Source organism: Scatophagus argus, chromosome 15 (genome assembly GCF_020382885.2).
Source record: "Scatophagus argus isolate fScaArg1 chromosome 15, fScaArg1.pri, whole genome shotgun sequence".
NCBI lineage: Eukaryota > Metazoa > Chordata > Actinopteri > Scatophagidae > Scatophagus > Scatophagus argus.
This window is the reverse complement of record NC_058507.1, coordinates 19,507,303-19,533,993: the sequence shown is the minus strand read 5'-3', so window position 1 is coordinate 19,533,993 and position 26,691 is coordinate 19,507,303. Positions and strand designations below refer to the sequence as shown.

At 40.1% G+C, this 26,691-nt stretch overlaps 2 protein-coding genes across 6 annotated transcripts in view; one reads left to right on the top strand and one right to left on the bottom strand.

The window, feature by feature from the left end:
• The window catches only part of eipr1 (EARP complex and GARP complex interacting protein 1), a 50,076-nt gene extending 29,457 nt beyond the window's left edge, over positions 1–20,619 (bottom strand). Inside the window, exons 1-4 of the mRNA XM_046413968.1 lie at positions 20,433–20,619; positions 20,109–20,192; positions 11,490–11,622; positions 8,671–8,827 (exon numbers count right to left, since the gene is read on the bottom strand). Of these exons, the coding sequence (XP_046269924.1) occupies positions 8,671–8,827; positions 11,490–11,622; positions 20,109–20,192; positions 20,433–20,474 (416 nt within the window). The 5' untranslated portion in view covers positions 20,475–20,619. The remainder of the gene's footprint in view (positions 1–8,670; positions 8,828–11,489; positions 11,623–20,108; positions 20,193–20,432) is intronic.
• A 76-nt stretch (positions 20,620–20,695) lies between these two features.
• The window catches only part of trappc12 (trafficking protein particle complex subunit 12), a 34,465-nt gene continuing 28,469 nt past the window's right edge, over positions 20,696–26,691 (top strand). The window contains exons 1-4 of one of the 5 annotated variants that reach the window (XM_046413966.1): positions 20,768–20,802; positions 20,901–20,954; positions 21,260–22,585; positions 24,000–24,116. In XM_046413966.1, the coding sequence (XP_046269922.1) occupies positions 21,269–22,585; positions 24,000–24,116 (1,434 nt within the window). In that variant the 5' untranslated portion in view covers positions 20,768–20,802; positions 20,901–20,954; positions 21,260–21,268. The other 4 variants (XM_046413963.1, XM_046413962.1, XM_046413964.1 and 1 more) reach the window with 4 other exon arrangements.

Below are 26,691 nucleotides of genomic sequence, written 5' to 3'. Positions count from 1 at the left end.
TGCATGTATCCTGTATAGTGTCAACAAGGAAAGTATTATAAAATGTTGCACATTAAACACGTTAAAGGTTAATGCTGGCCTCCTACCATACAAATCATAAATAAGCTCCATATTAAAAAAGGCTCAGTAGTTACCTAAAAGAGCTGGACACTGTGGTTTTTAGCTAATGTTACTAAAATTGGATGAAATAGTTTGGGACTACTTTCAGCTGCAGACCATTATGTATTTGGTGCTCTTGTGATTGTTTAGTGCGGCAGGGCAGTGTATGTGGGACTGAATCAAAATACTGCAAAGATAACAACAGCGTGTGCCATGTTACAGTACTCGATGTCTGCATTAAAAAAAAAAATCCTTCATAACACTGTGTAACCAGGACAAGTTATGCTGCAGCAGCTAATCATTAATTGTACAAGAAAGTAACAATAGTATACAGCTGAGTTCTGCACAGTTAGTACTTATTGGCAAATCCAGCAGCCCAATTCTGTCAATCTGGCGTTCAAACACAGCAGTGGGATAACAGGGTTGCCTCACTGGTGTTACAGAAGAGGTAGCTTTCACTGCATATGAGGCTTTGATTCCTCCCTAAATACCACTTTCTGCAGAACAGTGATTCCTCACTGCATGCCTCTTGGAGTTGTGATTTTCTACTGAGCTTTACTTAAAATATGTCTTCTGTGCACAAGCCATAGGGACCTAACCAGACCTGACACGCTGGGGCACCAAGTGCTTTATAATTCCCTGGGTGTTGATTGGATCACATGTATGCTTTTGTTGTTTGTTCTTCTTAGTTTGGTTAGGTTTAGCAGCTAAATGTAGGCAGAGACACAACTACATGGGATAAGAAAGGGGAAACAACCCAAGTGAAAAAGCAGTGCTTTTAACTCTGACTCCTGTCAACTTTAAAAGCAATATCTCAGTGCAGTCAGAGACCCGGCAATAAGCTAAACATAACCTTGGCCTGGAAAAGCTGCTATATGCTTGTTAAGGTTTTGATTTAGCGTGACTTTTCAGCTCTGGAAAAAATTCTGTGTCTAATCTGGGTTAAAGGATGTAAAATGTCACAGAGGTACAGACGTGGTCTGGCTGAAGGTTTGGATGTCTGAACCCATCACAGTTTTAAAGCTGCTGTCATTGGAGGTTTACAAAAAGATGCAATTTATTTTGAGAGTTCATCAATTAGATCGCTCCATTTCCTTAGACCCATTTGTCAACTCGAAGGGGCAGCAGCAATGCCAGTGTTTGAGAGTGTGTTTGTGCTATAGAAGGAGAGAGTGTTCGCGGGAGATAAAAGAAATGACAGAGGAAGGGGGGAGACAAAGTTAAAGTTTGCTTCTGGATGCGATCCAAGATTCAAATATACATAGTCCTATTAGAAAAGGTGGAGCAGAGAAGGGGGAGGGTGGGTGGAGTGTTTATAAGGGCTGTAAATTCAAGGCTGCTGAGGGACAGCTTTTACTGCCCTCCTGAAGAGAAGCATGTCGTGGGCTTGGAATGCACAGACGCAAACAAACAAACACACACACACACAAAGAACACTAAAGAAAACACTGCACTAACTTACATTCTCATCTTTATACAGTATATGATGTTGGAAAATATGTAATGACAATTTATCTCGCAATTTTAATTTGCAATTATTTTCAATAAAATATGCTCCAGCTTGTTTATTTGCAACCTATTTAGCCTACACATAATTAGACATGACGGACATTAGTATTGCGCTACTTAAAATAACTTAATAACTAACATTTGTTTTTTTCAAACCTTCTCTTTCAAGCGTACCATACATGTAATAGTTGAAAGAGAGTTGACAGATCTGACAGGACAAACTGACAATACAAGTAAAGGTGGAGGTTCAGATTCAGCTCTTTAAAGATTAGAACAACAGCTGCCAGCTGTGGGTCATTTACTCCAGTACTTCTAGCTTGTGTTACCTGTCTGAAAATACAATGATATGATCAGTACAAAATGCAATTAATTGATCGATTAAACATGTTTACGGTGAGCAAAAAATATTCCGTCACTGTTAAGGGGTGCAGTGTCAATGACTGTCAGTTATTAGCCTGTCATGTACTCACAGTCAAATATTGTTCAAAAACAAGCATCCATTACTAATATTATCAACGCCAGATAACTGTTGTTTCCAAGATGTCATAAATAAAATAAATAGTCAAATAGCTTCTTTAATATATGCAATAATTTTTTGAATAATGTTCAACCTTACCCTCCCCTTTCTCTGCTCTACTTTTTCTAATAGGACCATGTATATTTGAATCTTAGATTCAACCTTATATGATCACACTCTTCTGACAGTGTTTCCAAAAATGTGTTTTGGACCACACTGATGGGCTCACTACTCATCTGCTGTCGTTTGCAAAAGAACAGGAAAAAGCCACAACAAAACAGTCACAATTGTTAAATGAGCAGAAATTTAAACTTTGTGAGCTTTGTGTGCCACAGAAAACCTTTTCATAACTTCTGTATGGAATATGATGATTGTGATATGATTTCTGTGGAACGCTGTCCATAATATATTCCTGTTTATTTAGACATTCTTGTAAATTACACAAATGTTATTAATAAAAATATGTGTGTCCATTTGTGCAATCACACATGATCACTTGAGACGCATGTGGAGACATTATCCTAATGTCAGGAGTGAACTGAACGACTTGGAGTCATCCATTTGTGATCATATTACCCAAGACACATGTTGATGTAGGGTGTAAACGGGCTCAAAGATGCAGTCCACTTCTTATTCTTATATATATTCTGATATATCTTTATCCTAAAAGAATGAAACCATTTGGCTAAGTACAGCTCAGACACCTACTTGAAGACAGCATATTACCCGAAGAACTGGGTTTACTACATCACTGAATTAAGGTTAACAGGCTACAGCATTAATCTTAACCAAGATATGCACAACCGCAAAACTGTATTCTTACCTTTAGAAAAAATAATGATTCACCCCAAATTTTAATGGCTTAGCTTTTGTCCCCAAATGGGACGCAGGCCCCATAATGTGACAGGGTGATCAGATTTATGTCTCACAGCGTGATCAATATGGCATACACGCACATCCTGATGGGGCCACTCGCTGCACGCACACTCCCAAACATATAAATCAACACACTATAGGACCAATAAAATAAACTCACCACTTTGGGATTTACACGCTATATGCTTCCCTATATTATCAATTAATTCATGCAATAGAGGGAGGAAGAGGGAGAGTCAGAGACTGTAAGGTGTAAGGTGTCTCGTATTGCCTTCCTGTCTTATTAAAGAATATAAGTTAGGTGCATTTGACCTTGAGTTCTGCAACAAACTGGCACACTGGCTACTGGACTGGTATGTAAATATGGTTGGGGAGAGCTATGGAGGTTTTATAGCCTCATATATCTAAGTCTGGAACAGAGATGCACTTCTCCCTCTCTCTTTGTCTCTTGCTCATCAGATTGTTCCCCTGCTTTGCTGTGCTTTGCATCCATATGAGTTTAATCCCAGCCCCTCATACACAAACACAGCAGAAAACACAAACGTGTGCATGTGTGTCTTTCCTCCTTCTGGAGAAGATTTTAGCATACAGGGACAGAGATACACGGACACCAAGTGCAGTGCATGTGTGCGCTGCATTTTGTGAGTTAGAAAAGAGCAATATAGAAAACTTAAGAGCCACACATAGCTGATTTTCTGATAACATTTATATAACAAATGTTATAACGCAAAACCTCGGTGGTGGCAGATTATATCATTCACCATGACTAATAAACATTAATTAACCTCTTTTTTTGTTAATTTAACAAGACCAATAAAAGCGGTAAGACTAGAAAAATGATCCAGCTGATTGCATCACATCATTTTCAGGAGAATCTCCCACACATATCAATATTTTAAGCTGATTAATTTTCAGTAGGGACCTTTAGTATTTAGAGCAAGTAGGTCACAAAGTACTGTGTACGAAGTAAGAAGACTACAGCTGTTATTTCCATGCATCACAGACATGCAGTGTCTTCTGTTACTAATTTCATTTTCAGCTTTGTTAGTATGCATTTTTCAAACAATCCAATCGGTTTTCAACTGATTTCTAACCACATAAGCCACAAATTAACTCATCAGTAAATCCGAAAAATTCAAAAACTTTGCAGGCACATGGCTTTCATTTGACAGCCACAGTATATATTTGTTTTAATTAGTTATGACTTAAGTTACTTAAAAGCCAAACCTAATCAGATTAGTTAACAGATTCAATACTGACTCCTAAGTCAATAACATGCTTTCAAACCTCAACTTAAATCATATTATTACAGATAGAAATGATGGGCAAAACTATAAAGAAATTACAATTAAAGTAATTCTTAAGCTGTAATAACCAGGAATTATCCTTTGATGCAGCTGCAACTTCTTTTATTTTATAACCAGCACCTACTGGACCCACAAACTTCAATGCAACACCAGCATCACAGTATTACATCCAAGATGACACTGAAAGGGCTGGATTGCAAAAGGGCCAATAATCGACTGATAGCCCCCACAGTACACACACACACACACACACACACACACACACACACACACACACAGCTGAGAGTCTGCGCGAGAGCCCACTGCTGGGGTCCAATTGATTGGGACTAGGGGACTCTCACAGTGAAAATCACGCTTAGTGATCACCAAGAAATGGGCCTACACACTCAGAACACAACACATTTTTGCATGCCCAGGCACATATGCAGACAAAACGAGTGTAGATGCTAATCGCACTACGGGATAATAGAGGCTTGACATCTATACAGAATGAAAGGCTCAAAGCCAAAGCTTTTACTCAAAATGAACACGCAAAAAAAGACATGATTGCATTCATGCATGTGTGCCACCAACACACAATCACACCCACAAACACCTCTTTACCCCCTCCTGTCACACCCCACTTTAGAAAATCAACCTTGTTGCCTTTTGCGCTTTAGCATTCCCGCCTAGGGCTCTGATTGGCTCAGATGACTCCATGGGAATCGATTCGCTCAACCTAATCGAAACCAAGTGGGAGAAGAAAAATAAGAAGAAGGGGAAAAAAAAAAAAAACACGTACAGCCACGGTGCACACATAAGCTCGAACAAAAATGGTTTTGAGGGGTTTGGGGTCTGTATTTTGCCGATATTTCCATTCAGAGCACGCTTCACAACAGGGCAGAGGCTCAAATGTTTGCCCACCCAAACAATGAGGGGATTTGGAGGAAGGAGAAAGTGTTATTGTTAGTGGGAGTGGAGGGACACCAGCTACCCGATAACACACACATAAAGGATGCAGGCTACACATGGGCAGACACGCTACAGTGGACACAAACACACACGGGCAGGTGAACAAACACACACACACACACACACACACACACACACATCAAACAGACAAACGGCTCATAAGAATACAAACTCCAATCTCTTTACTCTTTGTCTGCTTACCACACACAAACATTCACAGACACAGACTGAAGCAAGCAGCCAGTATTATCAGAGTGAATGGGGATAAGTGTGTTTGTGTGTGTCTGTGTGTGCGTGTGTGTGTGTGTGTCAAAGAGAGACGGAGGAGGTGGGCAACAGACCAAAGCCATCCATCTAGGCGAGCCAATAGTGCACAGCATAGGCTACAGGCTTCACAGCACCAAATGCACACTCCCACTACACAAGCACACGCATGAACACACAAACACACACACAGTATGGTGCCCTTGTGAGGGTTACAGCTCTAAGGGTGTTAAGATGGTGAAGCCCAGAGCCATCAATCTTTACACAGCAGCCTTGCTTGACCTGCCCTCTGACACACACACACACACACACACACACATATTTACCCACAATACAGCACAGCACATACAATCCCCCCCCCCCACCCTTCAACACGCACAAGCACAAAACACACAACAAGATGCACAATTGCAATGTCTCTCCTCTCCTCTCTTGCACTCTTCTTTGTGAGCTTCTCTCGAGCTTTTTCTCTCCATCTTCCTCAGCACCCTCTCCATCTTTATCTCTCCCTCACAGACACCTGCTACAGTATGCATCACGCTAACTGATTGGCGCCTCTAAAAATGATAGCAATCATGTGCCAGCCGATGAACAGTGGACTAAGAAGGGGAATGACCATTGATTTTCGTTCTCACAGGCGCTGAGTTATGGCGCGGCAGCGTGCACAGGAGCTTCGACTATAAGACAAAAGGATCGAGTCGAGACTACAATCTGAGATGTGGGCCAGTCAATAGTCTGAGCCAAAAAAAAAAATTCAAAAAAATAAAAACACTAATATTGAGGAGAGATACAAGGACAGAAAGAGAGATAAGAGAAAAGACGAGTGAGGACGGCTTTATTCCGGCTGGTGGGAAACTAATGATGTGGAGAGAGAGTGGGATATTTCAGTTCCATTTGGACAACATGTCTATATGTCCCTTGGTGTGGCTTTAGTGCACACTGTAGTTTGGTTCCCATTTACTTTTAGAATTTCTGATTTGATAATAGACAAATTCTGCCTAAAACTGCTTGTAGGTTGTTTGTTTATGTCTTAAAACAGTACATATATTCCCATACATACACGGTGAAGTTCCGGCCGTGTAGTGTAGAAAATTTACTCTTTGTGTCTGACTTGGGTAGATACTACAGTTGGTAATCTTTGGCAGTCTCACAATTTGTTTTCCAGCTGTCACTATTCCATTCAAGATCAATTCTCAAATCAATAAATGAAAAGAGTTTTTGAGCTCTTACTCCAGAGCACTGAGTGAAAACCATTTACTTGTGTACTCTTCAGTGTCCACTGAAATGCAATGCAGAACATAATTGGCTAATAATAAGCTAAATGGTCTTGACAAAGGACAGCATCTTTATTTAAAAAATGCATCTGGATCTTGGAAGCATACTAAAGACTCCTGTCTATATAACAGCAGTGAAAGTGTCCTTATAGGCTTTGCCCTAGAAGAACTGTCACGCTTGGGTTTATCCTCACATAGACTCACAAGGTGAATCTAAGAGGTTGCAAGATGATCACAGGTGTAGGAAACAAGAAAAAGCAATTTTGCTATTATTTCTGTCATTCCAAACATCTTGTGAAATACTCTATGGTTTCACATACTCAGGCCTCTGAAATTATCCAAATGAAACAGCGTGAACACAAATGAACTGACACGTTCACAGCACAGTGACAAAGAGGCTGTGACAGTGCTTCATATTAAGATGTAGTACGCAAAATATGTTGAGATACAATGATCACTGATTGAACGATCATTATTTAGAGGAAGTTCCAAAATGAAGCCACTATGACCGTTTTTTTCAATTCAATTCAATTCAGTTTATTTATATAGCACCAATTCACAACAAAAGTTATCTCATGACACTTTCCAATTAGAGCAGGTCTAGACCAAACTCTTAAATTAAATTGTAATATAGAGAACCCAACAAGTGGTGAGGAAAAACTGTCTTTTAGAATTCAGAAACCTCAGAGCAGACCCCGGCTCAAGGTGGGCGGCCATCTGCCTTGACCGGTTCGCATGATGTGCAGATGAACATCGTGGCATGCAGTGAAAAGTTCAAGAAAAAGATGGCAAGTAGATCTTGAGTTGACATTATTTTGTCAAACCTTCCAAATATTTTAGAATGTGAATATGATGAGCAAAGAATTAGAATGATTAACTGAGTTGGAGCCACTAACAATCAAAAAATCTGAAAATTTAATCATTAACTCAGTCTTGGTCAGACCTGGAAATGACAACATTTAAGATCTTATATGGATATGATACAGATTTACTGTTGAGTGCTAAAAACTTTTTACTGAACTACGTGCTACATGCTGGCAAAGTTTTAGAAGCATTAAATGTCAGTGAAAACTAAGCCATATCATGAGAATGGTATTACTGTCTCAAATATGCGAAGGCTTTTCAAAGGTGTCTCAGGCTTCTGTATGTAGTTTGTTATGCATCCTGGAGTCCACAAAAACACTATATCCATCCTACAAAGATGCAAGACAACTTGACAAGACAACTTTATTTGTATAGCCCATTTTTAAAGGCAGTTTGTCTCAAAGGGCTTTACATAACATCATAACAACATCTTCTGTCCTTCGACCCTCACATCGACTAAGGAAAAACTCCCAGAAAAACCTTTAACGGGAAAAAATGGGAGAAACCTCAGGGTGAGCAACAGAGGAGGGATCCCTCACCCAGGACAGGCAGACGTGCAATGGATGTTGTACAGACAGGAAAGCAGTTAACAAAATGAGAACAACATTACTAAAAAGACAAATAAAACAAAATCTCAACTCGTAAAAATTTTAAATGTTCATGTCATTCACTACCTCAATATGATTTTAACATTTCACAAGACTGAAATTATAATAATGAAATTATAATGAAATGCTGTATCATTCATGTATTTTTCATGTTCTGTTGAAAACCACTATCCTATCAATTCAATTCAATTCAGTTCAATTCGCTTATATAGCACCCTATTCAATCAAGATCGCCTCCAGGCGCGCCACAGAGACCCAGAACCCGAACCCCCGAGCAAGCAGACAGTAGCAAGGACAAACACAAGAGACAAACATAGAATTGCACATTGGTGCGGAAGAAGCAAATAATTGCACTTGCATCACTTATACTGTGAGTGAAAAGGTTCTTCAGCAACACCTACCAGGCGGCGTTACCGTGGGCGCTGTCGTCTAGGTGACAGAGCAACTCCAGGGTTTGAGGGTTGTGGGCGGAGTCGTCAGGTGACTCATGGCTTCCTGTCTCCCAATCTGAGGGCATCCGCCATACTGCTGCACAGGACACCACCCTGCTGTCGTTGGCTGGAGCGGGACGATACATACGCACACATGCGTGTGCACACATAAAGACGTTACTCAAGTGAACTGTGAATGACTGAGTGTATGTGTGTGTGCATGTGTGTGTGAGTGTGAGTGTGAGTGTGTGTATGTTGGACAGGCGCTAATGCAGTGACGTAGATACACTTTCCTCCAAATTCACATCACAAATGAGTTTTTTTGGCACATCCACGCCAGAGCCAGAGCTGCTAATTGGAACCAGTGGAGTAAAATGTAGAATTGATACAGTAATTGGACTAAAAGTCTGAGGCTGGAGGGCATAACCAATCACGGAGAGGGAGAGAGAGAGAGAGTCTAATCTCTTTGTGGCGTAGATATTGACAGTGTGTGGGCAGGCACTGGGCTATGAAACACTGGCGTTAGGCCTATTTGTCAAATTAAAAAGCAACGTGGTGCGAGTGCACAGGCTCTTGAGTGTTTTTAGACAACCTTGCACTTGGAGTAAGTGGGCAAGCAATCATCTTGAACAAAGGCGTTTTCTTGCTCACATACTGGAGTGCAGGTTGGAGGCGGTATGAAAATGCTATATGAACAAACATGCATATGTGTGCTTATTACGGCTGTGTTTGTTCGTATGGGTATAATGCTGTGTGCCAGTGTGCGCTGTGCGTGGAAATATGTGGTGGGCTGTTTGTGCTTCAGTCATGTCCAGAGAGGCTGTACTCTTGTGAACTCAGCTGACAGAGAGCCAGAGACTGAGGGGAAGAAAAGAGAGAGAGAGAGAGAGAGGGAAAAGGTAGGTGGAGGGTTGTGTCTACCCCTAAAGGCCGACAGCGCACTCTGCATCAGCCTCCCCGTGTCTGCTCCTGTGTGACGCAACCCCAGAAACATTCCCACACCATCTGTACTTGAAAGATCCTTCATTAATTACCATAATGCAGTGCTAAGCCATAACCTTTACCGTGATTCTAATCTTGACCCTGAAAACTTATCATTCAAAAAATAAATAAATAAATAAATAAATAAAACAAGGCAAAAATGTCTTCACAGATCTAAAATTCAAATTGGTCCTACAAGATGTCTTACACACAAGAAAATTCTAAGCATTTTCATTTTCTTCTGTGTTTTCTCACTGGTTTGATGTAGGTGGGGCTTAGTGGGAGCAAGCTGATGTCATATACTTCTGTGTACCACTGGGTGTGGTTAGGCATACTGCTGGCACTTTGCTATTTCAATCAGTCCATCACTCTGCTTGTTACATACTAGTGATGTACAGCGCGGCTCTAACACCATCTGAATCATAGAGAGATAGTTTTGAGTAAACATTCAAGAAACATTTCCATATGCACAGTAATGTCACTGCAGCAAGTATCATTTAAGCAGCACGTAAAAGCTGTAATAAACGAGACAGGACAGAGGAAACTATGCAGAGGAAACATAATTAGACTTTAGCTTCTGAAATAAATATTTTGAATCAGCTCTGATGGAGCTCAGGATGTATCAGAAGGACGGCTGCTTTACTCCAAACAATTTCGCTCTATGAACAGATGATTAAAGATCATTAAAATTAAAATATTAGTTCCTCACCGATCCCGTCTGTGTGTCGGAAGATTTAGATGATCAATGGAGTTAAGCTGTTGTGCCTTGTGTGTAAAAGCGTCTATCTTAATGTGGATACGCACTTATAATTTCTGCTATATAGGAACAGGAATAGGAATGACCATTTTTATGAGCCGACCCACCCGATTCACAGACTGTGATCCGCAAACCACTATGATGGATAATAGCCCTTCTCCTCCTAAGTTATAGACTGGCGCATATGCTATGCAGTCAAATGGATTTATAAGAGGACAGGGAGACAGCACAGGCAGGGTCCACCAGCCAAGGACCACATACCTGTCCCTCAGTGAAGACAAGTGCCACTGTTTAAATTTCAGTGTGCCCCCTGGCTTTTAAAGGAAATGGGAGATGATACTCTGAGTGGAGTTATTCAAGTTATGGGCCAAATACACCTATGAATAATTAATTAATGACTAAAAACAACCCTGCTGGGTCTAACTTTTTACCCACATTATGAGCTGTTTAACTGGTAAAAGGACTTGATGCACTTTCACCATGCACTTTAGACCATATTCTATAGACGGTTTAGACAGGGCTCAAATCGTCAAAGTGAAGGTCATGTTCCAGAATATAAAAGTAAGAATGACGCATTTCAAATTGTGAAGGTGTTACTTTTGGTTATAACAGGTTTTACGGCCTTTCCTTGCACTACAGCACCTCAGTGCAGCACATCAGATCTGCCATGTCCATGCGACCTTCAAAGATTTTCTCCTGCCTCACAGTCACTTTGCAGCAGCAGTTATTATCCTTCATGCGGGTCATCATGTCCACACATTAGTATTGATCCTATCAGAGCCTGAACATGGCTTCTAACACAGTTGCCACTGTCGAATCTGTGAAGAGAGCCTGGTTGTTATTGATCGCCCGCTAAAGGCCAATTACATGTGATGATTCATAACTGAACTGCATGAGGTCATTAGATGGAATATTCAAACAGCAAGAGAAAACAAAGGAAAATTAAAAGTATATGCAAAAAAAAGAGCGACAAAGACAGAAAACTAACCTCCCTCCCCCCCAAAAAAAGAAAAATAGGCAATGAGAGACAGAAGGAAACAGTAGGACTCACTTTTGTTAAAGCAGGTGGTAAGCACAGCCTTATCTGCAGGACTGGCGCCAATGTGCCATATCTCCCCAGCTTGGTGCAGAAGGACATTCTTATTAATGATGTTATTCTCATCATCAAAGTCAATGATGTGGATCTGGAAGAAAGGGAGAAATAGAGAGGAAAGATACGTTAAGGATGAGGCTGGAGTCAAAACACTGCATCCACCTCCACAGAAACCAAATTTGAATCATTTATATTTGAATTTGAATTGTTCAACTTGAATAGTTGTTAAGAAACTGAACCGGTTTGAGTTTACTGAGACACCTGGTTGCTGACGAAGAGCAGCTGAGCGATCTATCAGCACCTCAGTCTGCTTCTACACAATGGTAGACTTGTAGTAGGTGGTGTAAAATCTAAGCAGCTGTAATTTCTGTTTCGCTGTCAGAACATCCATCATCTTCCTGACAGGAAAAGGACCATCTTTGTTGCCTTGGTGCATTTTGTACAGATGCAGAGAAAAGACTGTAACGCATTCATTTTGGACAGGAGGATTATGTTCTAGTTGATAGGATGGAGTTCAGGATGGGATGATGAAGTCAGGACCATGTGAGACTGATAGCTGGTGCAGTTCCTTCAGTACACACAGCAGGCTCATCAGGCCCACCGTCGGCAGCAGCTTCTGCTCCTGCCGAGGGTGGAATAATCATCTCCACAAAAACACAAAAGTCTTTTTTTTTGTTTTTTCAAACATTGGCTAGCTTCCCAATACGTCAGCATAATGTTTTCAATAAAAAGAGCCCTTGTGTGTTCAGTATGTATTACTGCAAGACATGAAACTGAAATGAAATATCTATCTCCCATTGATTGTTGATATCACAGCAAGAAAATGGTCATTACAGCACTTGAAAAGGAGTTGTGTGAATCGGCATTCGATGGCTCTTCCTCAAGGACCGTGCGTGTGTCTCAGTACACTGATATGAAATTGCAGCAACAACTGAACTTGAATTTTGAGAAATTAATGTGGTAATTCAGAGAATGGATTTTTTTTTTTTTTTAGTGAGGATCAAATACCGCAAATTAATTAAATTTCATAATGTCACATCCATTTTCAAGTTTATTATAAATCAGCTTCAAGGCATTAAATTCAACTCCAAGTTATGCTATTCAGATTCAATTTTTCAACGTAATCATCCAAGTGAAACAAAACAAAGTATGTCTTTCAAATTCAAATATAAATGATTTAGTTTCAGTTTCTACTGACACACATTTCTGCCCTTATAGCTCCCTCCACACACGCCACACAAAGTTCAAAGCTGCACTCATTCTTCTGATTTCTCCAAAAAAGGAGAAGGTTTCTCTTTTTAATATGACAGTAAACGTAATTTCAAGGCAGGCATCTCTTTGGTTCCTTTTTCTCTGTCAACTTCAAACAGCTGAAGACTTTTCATCTTGATTTGGCCTTTAAAGCGACGATTAAGACACTTTTTCAACTCGCGCTGGATTCATGGGAGTTCTGGATATGACATGTTGGGGGGATTCAGAGGAAAAGGTACAACAAAAAAGGAAATCAATAAAAGCTCATTCCAACAGTTTTCTTTTTTTTTCTTTAGACAAATGGTCCTGCTAAAAGGGGGCTGGGCATGAGATACATTATGGAAGAAAGCTTTTCTGTCAAAAGGCTTTAATTGTGTACTTTTTCAAAGTGTACATTTTTTGTGCTCAAACCTTTGGTAACAGATAATAATTTAGCTATAGCTAAACTCAAATTTCTAATTTGTTTTAATGTGCATAATATCAATTAATTCAGTGACGTGGAGCGATGACAATATTAGAAAACCTTTTTTTGCTTGTTTGAATAAGGAATAGTTAAACCTTTTTTCCCCTTTTAGTGAGACTAGAAGATCAGCCCTCCTCTCGTGTCTGTGCGTTACGTCAGGAGGCGACTAGCTTAGTGACTCTTAAAGCTCACTAATTAACATGGATGTCAATTCTTTAAACTGTACATAAAAAAAGGAAATGTAAAAACAACTGTTTGTACTTTCAGAAGAAATGACATGCTATAACATTCTTGGCAAACAAAGGCAGAGTGGACTGACTTACTCGAGTTTTCCCATTTGTGGCACCATCGTGTTTCATTTGCTCACTTTTCACCATAACTTCCAGGACAGTCAGAGAGTGAGAAAGGAAGTCGTTGAATGCACATTGTCAACTATCGTTTCTGTCTCAGTCACCTCAGATAAATTTTCATTAGCAATGACAAAGACATTTTGTTTTGCTCCCTCTTTTATTGTGTTCTTTTTGACTCAAGCAGCTCATCACGCGCTCACCTTGATTAACTGATGTTAAAACCTTGAATTAATGGTACCAATATTATTTGGGAAGAAGAATTCCCTTTTTTTTTTTTACTTTATAACTCTTGTGCTGACTGGTGAGAAGCCTTACCATGTTATTTTTTCTATTCCTCAAAGTATTAAATAAAGCATTGTTTTGAGGTCAGTCCTTAAACTCAAGTATGAAATCAGAACAAAGATCTTTACAAAAAATATCTTAACTGAACAACAAGCAACAAGAATCTTCATGAGGATCTCCGAGAATGCTTAAGATCCATACCAAGAACTGCTTATGCTGCATATAGTTTCCTTGATCCCATGTAATGCAGAGGAGCTGGCCACACTTAGACAATCAACAGCTGTCTAAACTTCACAGCTCTCCAGTTCAACAAACAAGCTAAACTTTTATCCATAACAAGTTAATAGAAACTCCTCCTTACTGAGCTCTTTTCATTAGATGGAAATCTATTCTATGAGGGCCCTCCACTGAATGCAGTTCAGGGCCTACAATGCAGTAAAACAGTGAGGGTCTCAAGGTTTGATCAGACAATTAATGGCGGTTTCTCCCATAAGAGAGACACTTACAGCACCTTGGGGGACCGTTAATGGGGTTGCACTGGACAATAACTCCTGCTAGGCACTTCCACTCCCCTTCCCTGTACTACTTTTACAGGCTAAACAAGAGGATGAAAAGAGGGGGCGTGAAGAGGAGGAGGAGAAGAGCATCGGTGCAGCAGCATCCTTCAGCCTCCTCAAAGTCAGCTCGGCGGCTATTAACCTTGGGTTGGACTGCATCGAGCAAAAAATTATTACGCAAAGTTATAATTTTATGGAGGTGGGGGAGCAGTACAAATAAATTCAGGCCGGCGGGACAGGGTAATTGGAAGGCCTAGTAATAGGGTCCCCCCGAATGAACCCAGGTGTGAGGGGAGAGAGAAGTTCCAGCCCTCCTCCCCCAGGTGATTTATCCCTCATTCTTTCAGTCCTGGGGAGTGACTCACAGCCTTCAGCCACTTGGGCACCCAGCCCAGCACTTTTAATTATGTGCCGGTGGTAGGAGGAATTGAGGCAGGGAGGAGGAGAGGTGGGAGACTGGGAAGAGGGGGTAAGGGAGGGATAAAACCAAGCTGGCTCATGGCCCCCACTTCAGGGGCCTCTCCGTTAAAGCTCTTTAGCCACACAGATGACAGTAAGCAGGGCGGAGGAGTTGCAAGCGGGTGAGAGGTGCCAAGCTCGGGAGCTTTATCTCGTTAGCGGCCTTAAATGCCATCCCGACGTGCCCTCCGATTTGTCATTCCAGCTATTGGTCTCTGAGGGATTTGAGAGGTGCTCTGCGAGTTAAGAGAGACATTTCCACCCTGCATTATGCTTAATGGGAGGTGGAGAGGCCAGCAGGCTTATGGATACAGCAGAAGCTATCAGGGCTGAAATGCCAATAGAAAAAACATTTTTCACATTGCAAGTTCAAACTTAGACGAACTGAGCTAACCAATGTTGGCCCGCAAACTTATGCAGAGTAGAGAAGACTTCATGATTGAAACAGACTGCACTGACCGAACCTGCACATCAAATCATCTCTAAGGCCATGACAAAAAGAATGAATAATGGTCCTTATTAAGTTTTACAGCTTTGAATCCGCTTTGATATTTTTATATGAAAACAAAGAACAAGTCATAAAGCCCATTTCTTACCCACTAACACTAAAGGACTTTATGCACTATAATAATAACAGTGATATTGTAGATACTAGGCATTTGACACTGTCCTAGATGGGTCTCAATCTGTGTCACATTATATGATATTAATTTAAAGCAGAGTTTCCCAACCTTTTTTGAGCCGCGGCACACCGGTTGGGAATTGCTGATTTAAAGGAGGTTAAAGAGTGCAATGAATTGTTTGTAGAACTGTGAGAAACAGATGAAGAAAACATGTAAGCAACTTCCATTTTCATGTTTTCAGCAAAATACAAACAAATCTGGCTGCAATGTGTCTCCTTAAAATTTGACTAAAAGTTTTAGTTAGTTTTTCAGTTTTGTTTTGTCCTGTGCATTCTGCGTACTTTCATGGTTGAGTACAATTAGTTGATCTGTAGACTAGGGATTGGTAGGGTTCCTGTTTTTGCCAGTCCTGTCTGAGGAACTGTCATCAGTAACGAGTTGGTGCAGGTTATGTAGTTATCTAACATTAATATTATTATTACTAGAATACTTTAGTGGAAAGCCTTTTATCCACTCACTTTGCCACATTAAAATTACTGCAATACACTGTTAACACAAACCAATACTTTCTGTATGGGTTTCATATTAGGTGGTGAAAGGTGAGTATAGATCAAAAGGTGTGATATGTTAATATGCTCTCGGCCAGTCAAATCACTGGCCTCATGTCTCTGAAACAGCTGTGCCAGTCACAGTGACGACAATAGCTAAACAAATCAAGAATCATCGGGGAAATCGTGTTGATGTCTGGATGGTGCAGAGCAGCACACAGCATCACAAATCTGCAGCCAAACGCAGATGTTGCTTTTTTTGTCTTGTTTTGTTTTTACAGTTGGTACAATGATGACAGAAACAAATAATAAAAAACAGACTGGTGAAGATGTTTATAGAATTGCTTCCCATACATGATGAAGCAGCTGTAGATAACAGATATTGTAAGAAACTGCGGACTAATTACATAAGATTCCTCCTTTCATCATATTAAACGTTACTTCTGTATGTAAAAAAAAACAAAAAAAAAAAAAAAAACAGATCTACTGGCTGGAGTCATGAATTAAAAAAGTGGTCCACTCACATTAAGCATTATGTCATCCATGTGCATTTCCTCCATATTCAGTTTGGATCTGAATTAGTAGCATAGATTTAGAATTCCTGCTTACAGCGCAATGGAAGATGAAGATTACGCCACCTTCTCTGACTACTGTCAACCTTCAGCTGAGACATCACAGTGCACAGCTTTAAGTGGTCTTAAAGCAATCAGACAAATGAGCAATAAATGAGCAATAAATGAGCTCCATTACAACATGAGTCTAATAATTGTTCTAAGATTAGATTAACACTACAATTGAAGAATTTGTGTTTCGGCTGCAAGTGTTTCAGCTCTGGAGGTGACACAGTGGAGGAAAGTGTTAAGAGGTGCATATTAAGCTACCGACAGTGTGTAATAAGAAATCACACAGATTGATTGGGATGCATTGTCACCAGTCCCAACAAGCTCTGTATTAGACTCGCTACACAAGACTTGGATTGAACTACGTCTGCATTCCGTGCCAGACCGTGTTCACACCGAAGGCTGCCAGAAAACAGGCTTGTTTTTTTTTTTTTCAGGGCAGAAATCTCTCTCTACCTCTTTCTGTCTCTCTCTCTTTCACTCTCAGAGAGCTAATTATTTCTCCCCCCGTTTATAGCCAACTGTTTCTGTCATCTGTCTCTGTAATGACCTCTGCAAGATGTGCATGCATGAACACACAGAGACAAACACACAGCGCAAAATCCTCACTAACACTCAAGACACACACAGATTATGGCAGAGAAACCATAGATACACACACACATGACACAGATGCACATACAACAGATCTATCTTTTGTTTAGGATGGCACTGGCTTAAATGCAGCTGATGTTCAGGGGTCAGACTGAGGATTAGCTCTGTGGCCCCCAGTAGCACTGAAACATCTAGTTTGACAACAAATTTATTCACAAGAATTTTGGTAATTGATTAAACATGGACAAGTTGTGCTTAAACAATTAGTCAGTTGACAGAAACTTGATGCATAAATACAGTGTTTTGAAAAAGTTTGAGTCACTCACTGGTACCAGCTTCTCAAATCTGAGAATTTTCTGCTTTTCTTGTTTTTATAAAGAAAACAATTAGTCGTCAGTTGAAGTCCATCAATGACGTACATCATTTATAGCAAACAAAAATGTCTAACATTTCAGCTTCTCAAAGATTTGCTGCTTTGGGTTACTTTATCTTCGTATTCATCAGATATCTTTGATTGCCGCTGGGAAAGTGACGATGTCATCTTTTCCTGAGGTTAACTTTGAAGAGTTTATTGTTCTATAACATTTTGTAACAAGTAAAAAAAAATAAAGTAAATAAGTAATAAATTCTTTTAAGGCTTCAATTATTTCTTTCACCTTTTATTTGATTTTAAAATGTTATTTTCATAATTACTTATTTAGTCGATTTTTCTAACTGGGAAATGTCGGAGAGCAGATAAAACTTTCCAAATTTTTAAATTCCAAGGTGACACAGTTTCATCCTGCTTACTAAAGTATTCAATTACTAATGATAAAAACAAGAGAAAAGCAGGAAAACCTGCAGTTAAGAGACTTTAAGCAGCAAATATTTGACATTTGTTCTTCACAATTAATTGATCATCAAAAGTATTAATTTTTTTGTGTTTATTATTATTAACTATTAATGGTTATCATATCTAATAATTGTTTTCAGTATAATTATATTGGCTTCAGCACTAAACTGATTAATAAAAAAATAGTTTCTGGCCAATTAGCAAAAATTCTTTAGCTGCAGCTCTGATTCTCAGTCTTTAATAAAAAGCACACACACACTACACTACACAACACCAAAGACAAAAACCCTCAGGCTATTTTAAATCTGACAAATTAAGCAGAAAGACAATAAAATCAGTGTAATTTTCTTACCTAAGGAAAAGGAACATAGCACAACCAAATAAGCACACACTTAATGGCAACCTTGGTGTTGCTTTCAGATTAGCAAATGAAAGTATGAATAGAAAATTTTATTAGCTACAGATGAACAGCAATGCAAGGTTATATTCATGAATGCTGAACTTGTAAGTTACATTTTCTGATATGTGGTTCTTTTTATGACTGTCAAAGCTTTTCATTTATTTAGTTCTTTAATATTTGACATTTATCAGTCAATACAAATCCTCCACCATTTGTCCTGAAATCTCATTCATGTTGTAACTAAAAAAATTCCTTACTTTGCAGTTATTTGAGTCCTTATGGTTCATATGTTGTTTTCTCCATTAACATTAGACTTTCAATAAGGTACACACTTCACCCTCAAATCCTAACTGTCTAAAACTCCTGACCAGAATCAGAACTGTTTGAGCATAGGCTGAGGTCTTAGGATTGAGGCCAAAAGAAGAAATGAACTTCACAACTCGTCACCCGCAACAGCATGCTATTTGGACATGCATTTAACATTTAACAGCTATTTCAAAAACAGTTCTGTCTGTCTGTCTACCTCTGATACATAAGCCCTGAGGTGAATGTTTAAAGAATGAAAGGTGTTGAAATGTTCTATGCTGCTCCTCAGGCTCTGTGGGTCTCAACTTTAGTTCCTCCTCCTTTGTGCTATTGGTTGGTGAATCTAAAGCCAATCACAGTCCATCAGGAGAAGTGCTGAGAAGCTTCTTGGTCATTGCTTAAACTCAGGGTATTTATGTTTCAGAGGCCATTTTGTGTGGACTAAATAGCTAGCTCCTTTGTAGAAGAAACTTAGAACTGTACCTTGTCTTTTTGGATAGTTATTTAGTCATGTGGTTTTTTTTCTGCTCAGGCTGGTTTGGTCAGGGCTCTCCTTTATATTGCACTCAAGCTTCAATATCTGGCAATAAAAGATTGTAATGCTGAACAAACTGACTCCTCATATTCTTTTGTTTAATATTATCCCCTTCTACTCTAGACCAACTTGGGGCTGTAACACCCTCTGACATCCATAAAGTTATTCAGAAAAAGTTATTTTGTCCTGTCTCAATTACTTTGTTGTGGGTTTTTTTTTTTGTTGTTGTTGTGAGTTTTTATTTCAGTCTTTTACAACTTGTAGCAATCAAATACACATATAAATTAAACACAGATAAGCAATAATAAGTCACAGTATGTATAACCTGATTGTAAGCTGAAGCCTTGGGTTATTTTGCCTGCCCTTCTTACATTAATTGTGAATTAAACACTCTTACTGTTCTGTACAGCACCCTCTGTATTTTTGAACAGTATTTTAAAAGAATGACAATTTATTAAAAAGAAAACAAATGTTTTTTTTATCACTTGCATTTGACACACATGTTTATGTAAAATGGTGTGGTCCCTTAATTTATATAAAATTAACTAATGAACTGGGCATATGCTGCATCATGTATCTCTCAAAAAAGGTCTTGCAGTTGCAGGATAAAACGTAAGAATAAAAAGACAGAAATTTACATGAGGATACAAACTACTACTAGATGCATAGAAGAGTGGGTGCCTGCTGACTGCTGCTGTAAACAACTTCCTTTCCACCCAAATAATACAAGATGTAAGTCATGAACTGTCCTTCTTACCTGGTTGTCAAATTTTAGTGACTGTGTGCCCACAAGGAAACGAATTGCATCAGTTTCAGCTGTCTGGGCAGTAAGTGCTCGTGCCTGAAAAGTAGATCCCAAAACACATTACTACACATTAAACACTAAAAAACAGAATAAAGCTAAATATGTTAACAAATAATTGATATAGTAATATATTCCTTTATGTAGCAAAAAACAGTGATACATTTGAGTGGTTGAGAACTGCTAAGCTAGCTCTCTTCTATATAAATAGAAGAGAGCTAGCTTTTACGTACATACAAGTAAATAGTAATGAATGATTTGTCAGTGCAGCGGCAATACCTGAAATTCGAGACCATAAATAACAGGAGCCTCGTCCTCCATTTTTCAGTCTGTTGCCAGGGTTAGTGCTATTCTTTTAAAACCCGTCGTCTCACAATAAAAACCACTTTAAAATATTCTATCTGTGCTATGTACTGCACAAAACATAACATAGGAACTGCACTTCCGCGATTGAAAAAGAGGAAAGCGTGCGATTAAATACGTAACGGCAGTCGTGCGGCGTTGTATAGTGTTTTTAAAATACGTAGAAGTAGTCAAGAATAGCAAAAACTACGGCAACATGAAATTTGTCAGCTTTGGAATACCGTACATGCGGCGCTGATGTAGGGGTGCGCATGCGCGTTGCAATTATATCTGTCAGTGCAGTAAGGTAAGAAAATAATCGTATTTGAATTTCAGTTTTTTGTTTGTTGTCTGTCATTGCGTAGTGATGTGGGTAACACGGTATTATGGTCCATATTTTTAAAGCGTGGGCAACCATAAGTGAAGCCTGTATCTAACATTTTCAACGCTGCTGTTCAGGTAAGTTAGCTTCCGATAGCTAACCGGCTAATGTAGCATTAGGATAGTCAGTAACTACAAAACAGACAACAATAATCCTATATTTGGGCTCTTTCGTGACAGATCTTAGGGGACAGCTTGAATAAAAGACGAGAAACCCACTCGTTCTCTGTTGCTGTAGTTCCATGTTGACAACAGGAGTTTGTTTTTTAAAAAACAAAACGTTTGCTTACAATGACAGGAAGTGCCTGAGAAAGACGCTATACAGTATTGTACAACATATAGATGACTGGTTATTATCGTTCTTTTTTTCTTTCATTTTCAAGAGCAGTAGGATGGATAGTGGGGAGGCTCCTGCTCAGCGGCCAGTCACCTTGGGCATCACAGTGGACGATGTAACCACAGAAGTCCCAGACCCTCCGGAACAAATCACGGGTCAGACCCCTTCCAGAGACAACGTTATTCCACAGGTAGACAGCATTGACCTTGGTGTGGAGTTTGCCACTCCCCAGGAGGATAGCAGTGCTACACCTTCAGAGAGCCTGATGGACAAGTTGAATGATCAGATGATGGAGAGCGTCATGATTTCTGACTCCCCTAATAACAGTGAGGAGGATGATGTAGCTCCCATTGACTCTTTTCTGGATGGAGGAGAGGAAGAGGAGAATGTACGAGAGCCTTCAGGTGACAAAGAGGAACAAAATGAAACTGGACAGAACACACCTGAGATTAAAGCTTCAGTGGAGGAACAGGAGAGAGCTAGTCCTGAGGAGAAAGTGAAAGAGCACACAAAGGAGCAGACAGATTTACAAGAGCAAGTCTCAGCCTGTGTTTCACCACAAGGTGACATACAGAGTCCATCAGACCTTAAAACTGAGCAACCAGCACCACAAGAAGCTAAAGGTATTAGCCCAAAAGATGAGCCTGTACCTGTGTGCACCATATTTAGCCAGGGCACCCAGCCTAAGTCTCTGGTGCCTGACGGCTTCCAGCCCACTCTCATCAAGTCTCCCAGCTTCAGCATGGGGAGTGGTGGGGGAAGCACTGAGGCAGTGACGCCTAGCAAGATGACGGCCCCTCTTGTGTGCCAGCCCAGCCCCAGCCTCAGTAAGTTCTTCACTGACAACGGACAGGCCAACCCAGCCTCTGACTTCTTTGATTCCTTTACAGCCCCTTCCAACTTCATCTCTGTTTCAAACCCAAATGCTGAGATGCCCCCTGGCCCCAGCCCAGCGCCCATAGCTCCCACCCCTGAACGTCAGCTCTCCTCCACCTCATCCTCTATATCCACCCCAGGAGGACCTCTGGGCTCTGGTGCTCCCACTCCAAGCTCAGTGTTTGACCCTGCCCCTACTGAATCCACTCCCAAGCCCCAACCTCCTCCACCCCAAGCAGTCCCACCTGCAGCTCAAGCCCCTGCCCCAGCCCCTCAGCCTCAGCCCTTCAACCAGCTCCAGGCTGTCTTCTCGGGCAGCGATGACCCATTTGCGACAGCGCTGAGCCTGAGTGAGGTGGACAGGCGCCATGATGCCTGGCTGCCATCTGAGGAGACCAGGAAGGTGTTGATCTCAGTGGCCACCCAGCAGCTTAACCCAAGCTATGTTGAGACCAACCGACTCACCATGCCTGGACTCAAGTTTGACAACCTGCAGGTAGGACAGTCAAAAGCTTATTATACAGTGTTTCTTTAGAAAGCCCTGGGAGTCATTCAGACAGTAAAAGATGTTGATGATAGATCCACTCAACTAAACTAGGGTTCACTTTGTTTGGGTAGCACCATAGCATGTGAAATCCCACTGTATCTCTGGAGCCAGTTGTGTTCTTTGAAATAAAGCAAATGTAAATGTGTATATTCTCTCCCAAAGTGGTCCCTGAAACAGGCATTGTTATCATAACTGTTATATTTAAGACTGTAACTAATTATTATTTTCAAGCGGGATTAATGTGCTTGTTATTTATTGAGGAAGAGGAAGACAACACGATTGAAATTTGCAGAACATCTTTCACAGTTGTTCTGCAATATTAAATCATCCATCGTTGCTCACTCCATCGTAGCCTTTCGTACATAAATCATGTGCATTAATGAAAGGCTATGAACGTCCCTTTAGAATATCAGAAAAACTGAAGAAAAGAAACAAAATACATATCCTGCATTGCTAACTTGTAATACTTTGGTCAGCAAACATGTGAAGGCTGTTATGGCAAGCAATCTATTCGACTCCACCTCGATTTCTCTGACTTAGTAAATGAATACTAACATTCTGTAGTGTTTTGTCTGGCACAGAGTGACAGTAGTGTCAGTCAGACCTTTCTCCTTCTTTGGCACAATACTTAGTATGGAGACAGTTGTCACTTGTCACACATGAATGCCCTGTCACCATATCATTTTTTTTCCCATAAACATCTTGAGCTCCTTCAACATCAACATTTATCCATAATAACAACCCAGATGAAACATCAATTTACTTATTTATTCAACTGAATCATATGGTGTGTGTCCCCCTCCCAGCTCAGATTGTGTTCATTATCCCCTCAGAAAGTGTTTGAATGCCTTCTAGAATAAATGAATAAAAAAATCAAGGATTTTTTTCCCCCTTCATCTTGGTGTTTTCGGCTAACAAATTAGATCACTTAAAGCTGGATTAAAGAATTTTCTGCAGTCAGAGTTTTCTTCTCTTCCTGTTTGGCTGGATATTCTTTTATTGACTGTAATTCTGTCCAAATCTAGGGATGTCCAGATGAAGTCTTATTGCCCCCAGCAGGATTCAGCTTCATGACCCTAAAATAAATAACAATATTTCAGGGTATTTCTGCAATGATGATATTCTTGGGGATGTGACAAAATACTGAAAAATATATGTTTTTTTCAAACTAACAATAGCTGGCATACCCCTAGCCCCAGTTTACTTCATTAAATGTAGAAGAACTACCAAGAACAAGTCCTGATTGAACATTTTTAAATCCTGCAGGAGTGTAAATGACAACATGACAACTCTCAAATGTCTCGCTTACATAGTTATGTTATGTTCATCTGCCTGATGTTGATGTGTGTTTATTTTGCTGCAGGGCGACGCTGTAAAAGACCTAATGCTTCGATTCCTGGGAGAACAGGCAGCAATGAAGCGTCAGGTCCTCACCGCCAACTCTGTGGAACAGTCCTTCGCTGGCCTCAAACAGCTTATTGTAAGTCACTCATTGTGCTTCCCGTGTTTGACTGATTTGTTGATTTTCACTTCTGAGGTTCAGAACATTATTTACTGTGCAATGACAAAAGTAAAAAATAAAAACAATCATCATCTTTATTGTTGTAGTATAGTCATCATCATTTTAGCTCTGGTGCTCAATTTTGCCGCTGCATTTTGTCTTTGCATGATGTGCATGTAGCCAGAACAAAATCTTAGTTTAACAGTTGAAACAGCTTTGAAAATGTAGGTTAAAATGAGATTTTTTAATTTTCCACAACGGTGATGTGTATGTAATAATTCATCCCCCACAAAAGATGGGCACAGCAGCGGTGCTCTGTTTCTCTTTCTATTCACTGCTGAAATTGATTAAACTACTTATGAATGGCTTGTATTTGTCACCACCTAGGCTACTCTAACAGTGCTGTCAGCAACCAGTACTAAAAAAAGCTCCACACGTGTTTTATAGTTATTTTCTGGTCATTTATTACTGAACTATAACCAGGATGCACATGGAGGCTGTGAGAGGGTTTTAGTGTGGGCTGCAGAGATCATGAAAATATAGCATTTGTTATATTTCTAGAAAAGGTTTATCAATGAAAAAGCATGGATAATAATTAGAGATGTCCTGAGCTACCCCGAAAGATTGCTATGGAAGCTGAGCTATGTGTATTTTAATGGATTGGTATCCAGTCCTTTCTTTGTTGAAGCCCTGCCTCAGTCTGCTGGTGCTGCAGTACTACTCTCCTCAATGACAGCCGGGCTCTACGCCGGCTGCATATTAGAGTGTGTGAATGTGAGAAATCGATTGGCAACGCCAGTGAGTGACTCTGTTCTGTTGGCAAAATTCATTAAGCTATGACGGTAACGAATCCATTATTTCTCCTTCCTCTTTCTCATTAGCAAACGTCAGTGCACAAAACATTGAGGCAGCACCATCTCATTTTTAGCCATCACCGACCATCTCTTTTAGTGGTTCAAATGACAAAGTCAGTAAGTACTCACTTAAATAAAAGTACTGCTGCAACAAAGTAAATATACTCAATTGCAAGTAAAAGTCTTCCATTATTGAGGTCAAAGTGCAAAAGCATCATAAGCAAAATGTACTTTAAGTATCACAATTGAAAGTTCTCATGGTGCACTAAAATGTTCCTTTTAACTGATGTATTATATTGGCAATGCTGATCCATCAGTTCGTTAGCTGCTCAACCTTTTATACATTTAGCTAATTTAGTTCTATGGTTCTCAACCAAGGAGTGATGCCTGTCCACAGGGTGATAAGATAAAGGGGGTGGTCATGAGAATAACAATAATAGACAACGGTTCTGATAAACAAATCTATTATATATATATTTTTGAGCTTTTCTTTATTTTTACAATTTTTTTCATCTCTTTGAGGCTTGACCAATTATTTGCATGAAACCATCTGAGGTCCTTGGTCCTTTATATTATTGATTATATCTTTATATCATGTCTTTGAACCAGACAGTGTATTTGGACAGAATAAAGAATAAAGTGTGTCTGACATTCTGAAATAAAATCTGTAGTCTGCTTAATCTGATAAATATTTAATCAGCATTTTGGTAAGTAGTGGGTTGGATTCAGTATTGGCAGATTACCAATATTAAAGGACTTGGATCAGGGCCAAAAACAGTGACCAGGAAATCCCTGATAATAATGCAAGAACTGCAAGTATGTCAGAAAATAAAATGAAGGTGTTACATACATAGACACTCAACTCAGCATGCAACAGCAGCTTCTGATTTTTGGTTTTATGCATGTGCAGCTCAGCAGATGCTTTGTGGGAACATTACCTCACTTTCAGTAGGTAATTGACGGAACCATTCATAGCTTACCACAGCTTACCATCCTGTGGTGTCTGCTGCTTCTCTGACCTTTTGACACTCAGCCTGTACAGTCAGTGATCCTACTGAAAATGCTGGGTGGTCAGGGCACAGCTGACAGTAAACAGTGACTCATTTGTCTCCTTTCTCTTCATATTACATCCCTCTGCTATTCTTCCACCACACATAAAAATGCATGTCTTTCTTTGCCACTGTGCAGTCTCAACACATTCCCTTTCCTGCTGCCATCTATCTATCTCTCCAGCCCTCGTGCCATCCCTCCATCATAATTTCTGACCCACGGATGACCCTGAGAGACAGTTGTTATTTAAAGCATATGCACAACAGCAGCAGACAGTGTGATGGAGAGAGGGGAAAAGGAAGAGGAGCGTAGGGGAGGGGTGGAGAGATGGAGAGGTGGAGATCCACTCGACTCACAAGTTCTTTTCTCCTGCTGTGCTCATGTATTATGCATGGAACTGCTGTGCATATTTCAAGGGCCTTCTGGACTTGGTGTATATATACACACACACAAGATGGTACTTTCAGCTTGCAGTCAACTGCACTATATGGTGTAGGTGAGTGTGCGTGTCTGAGAGGCTCACACGCCGTCTGCCAAATGGTGTGGGTGGCTCCCTGGAGCAAGAGGCAAAAGAAAAGCGAGAGACAGTGAGCCAGGAGGGTAACGTAGGCCTACAGGAGAGATGTCAAGGAAGCAGAAAGGAAAAGCGA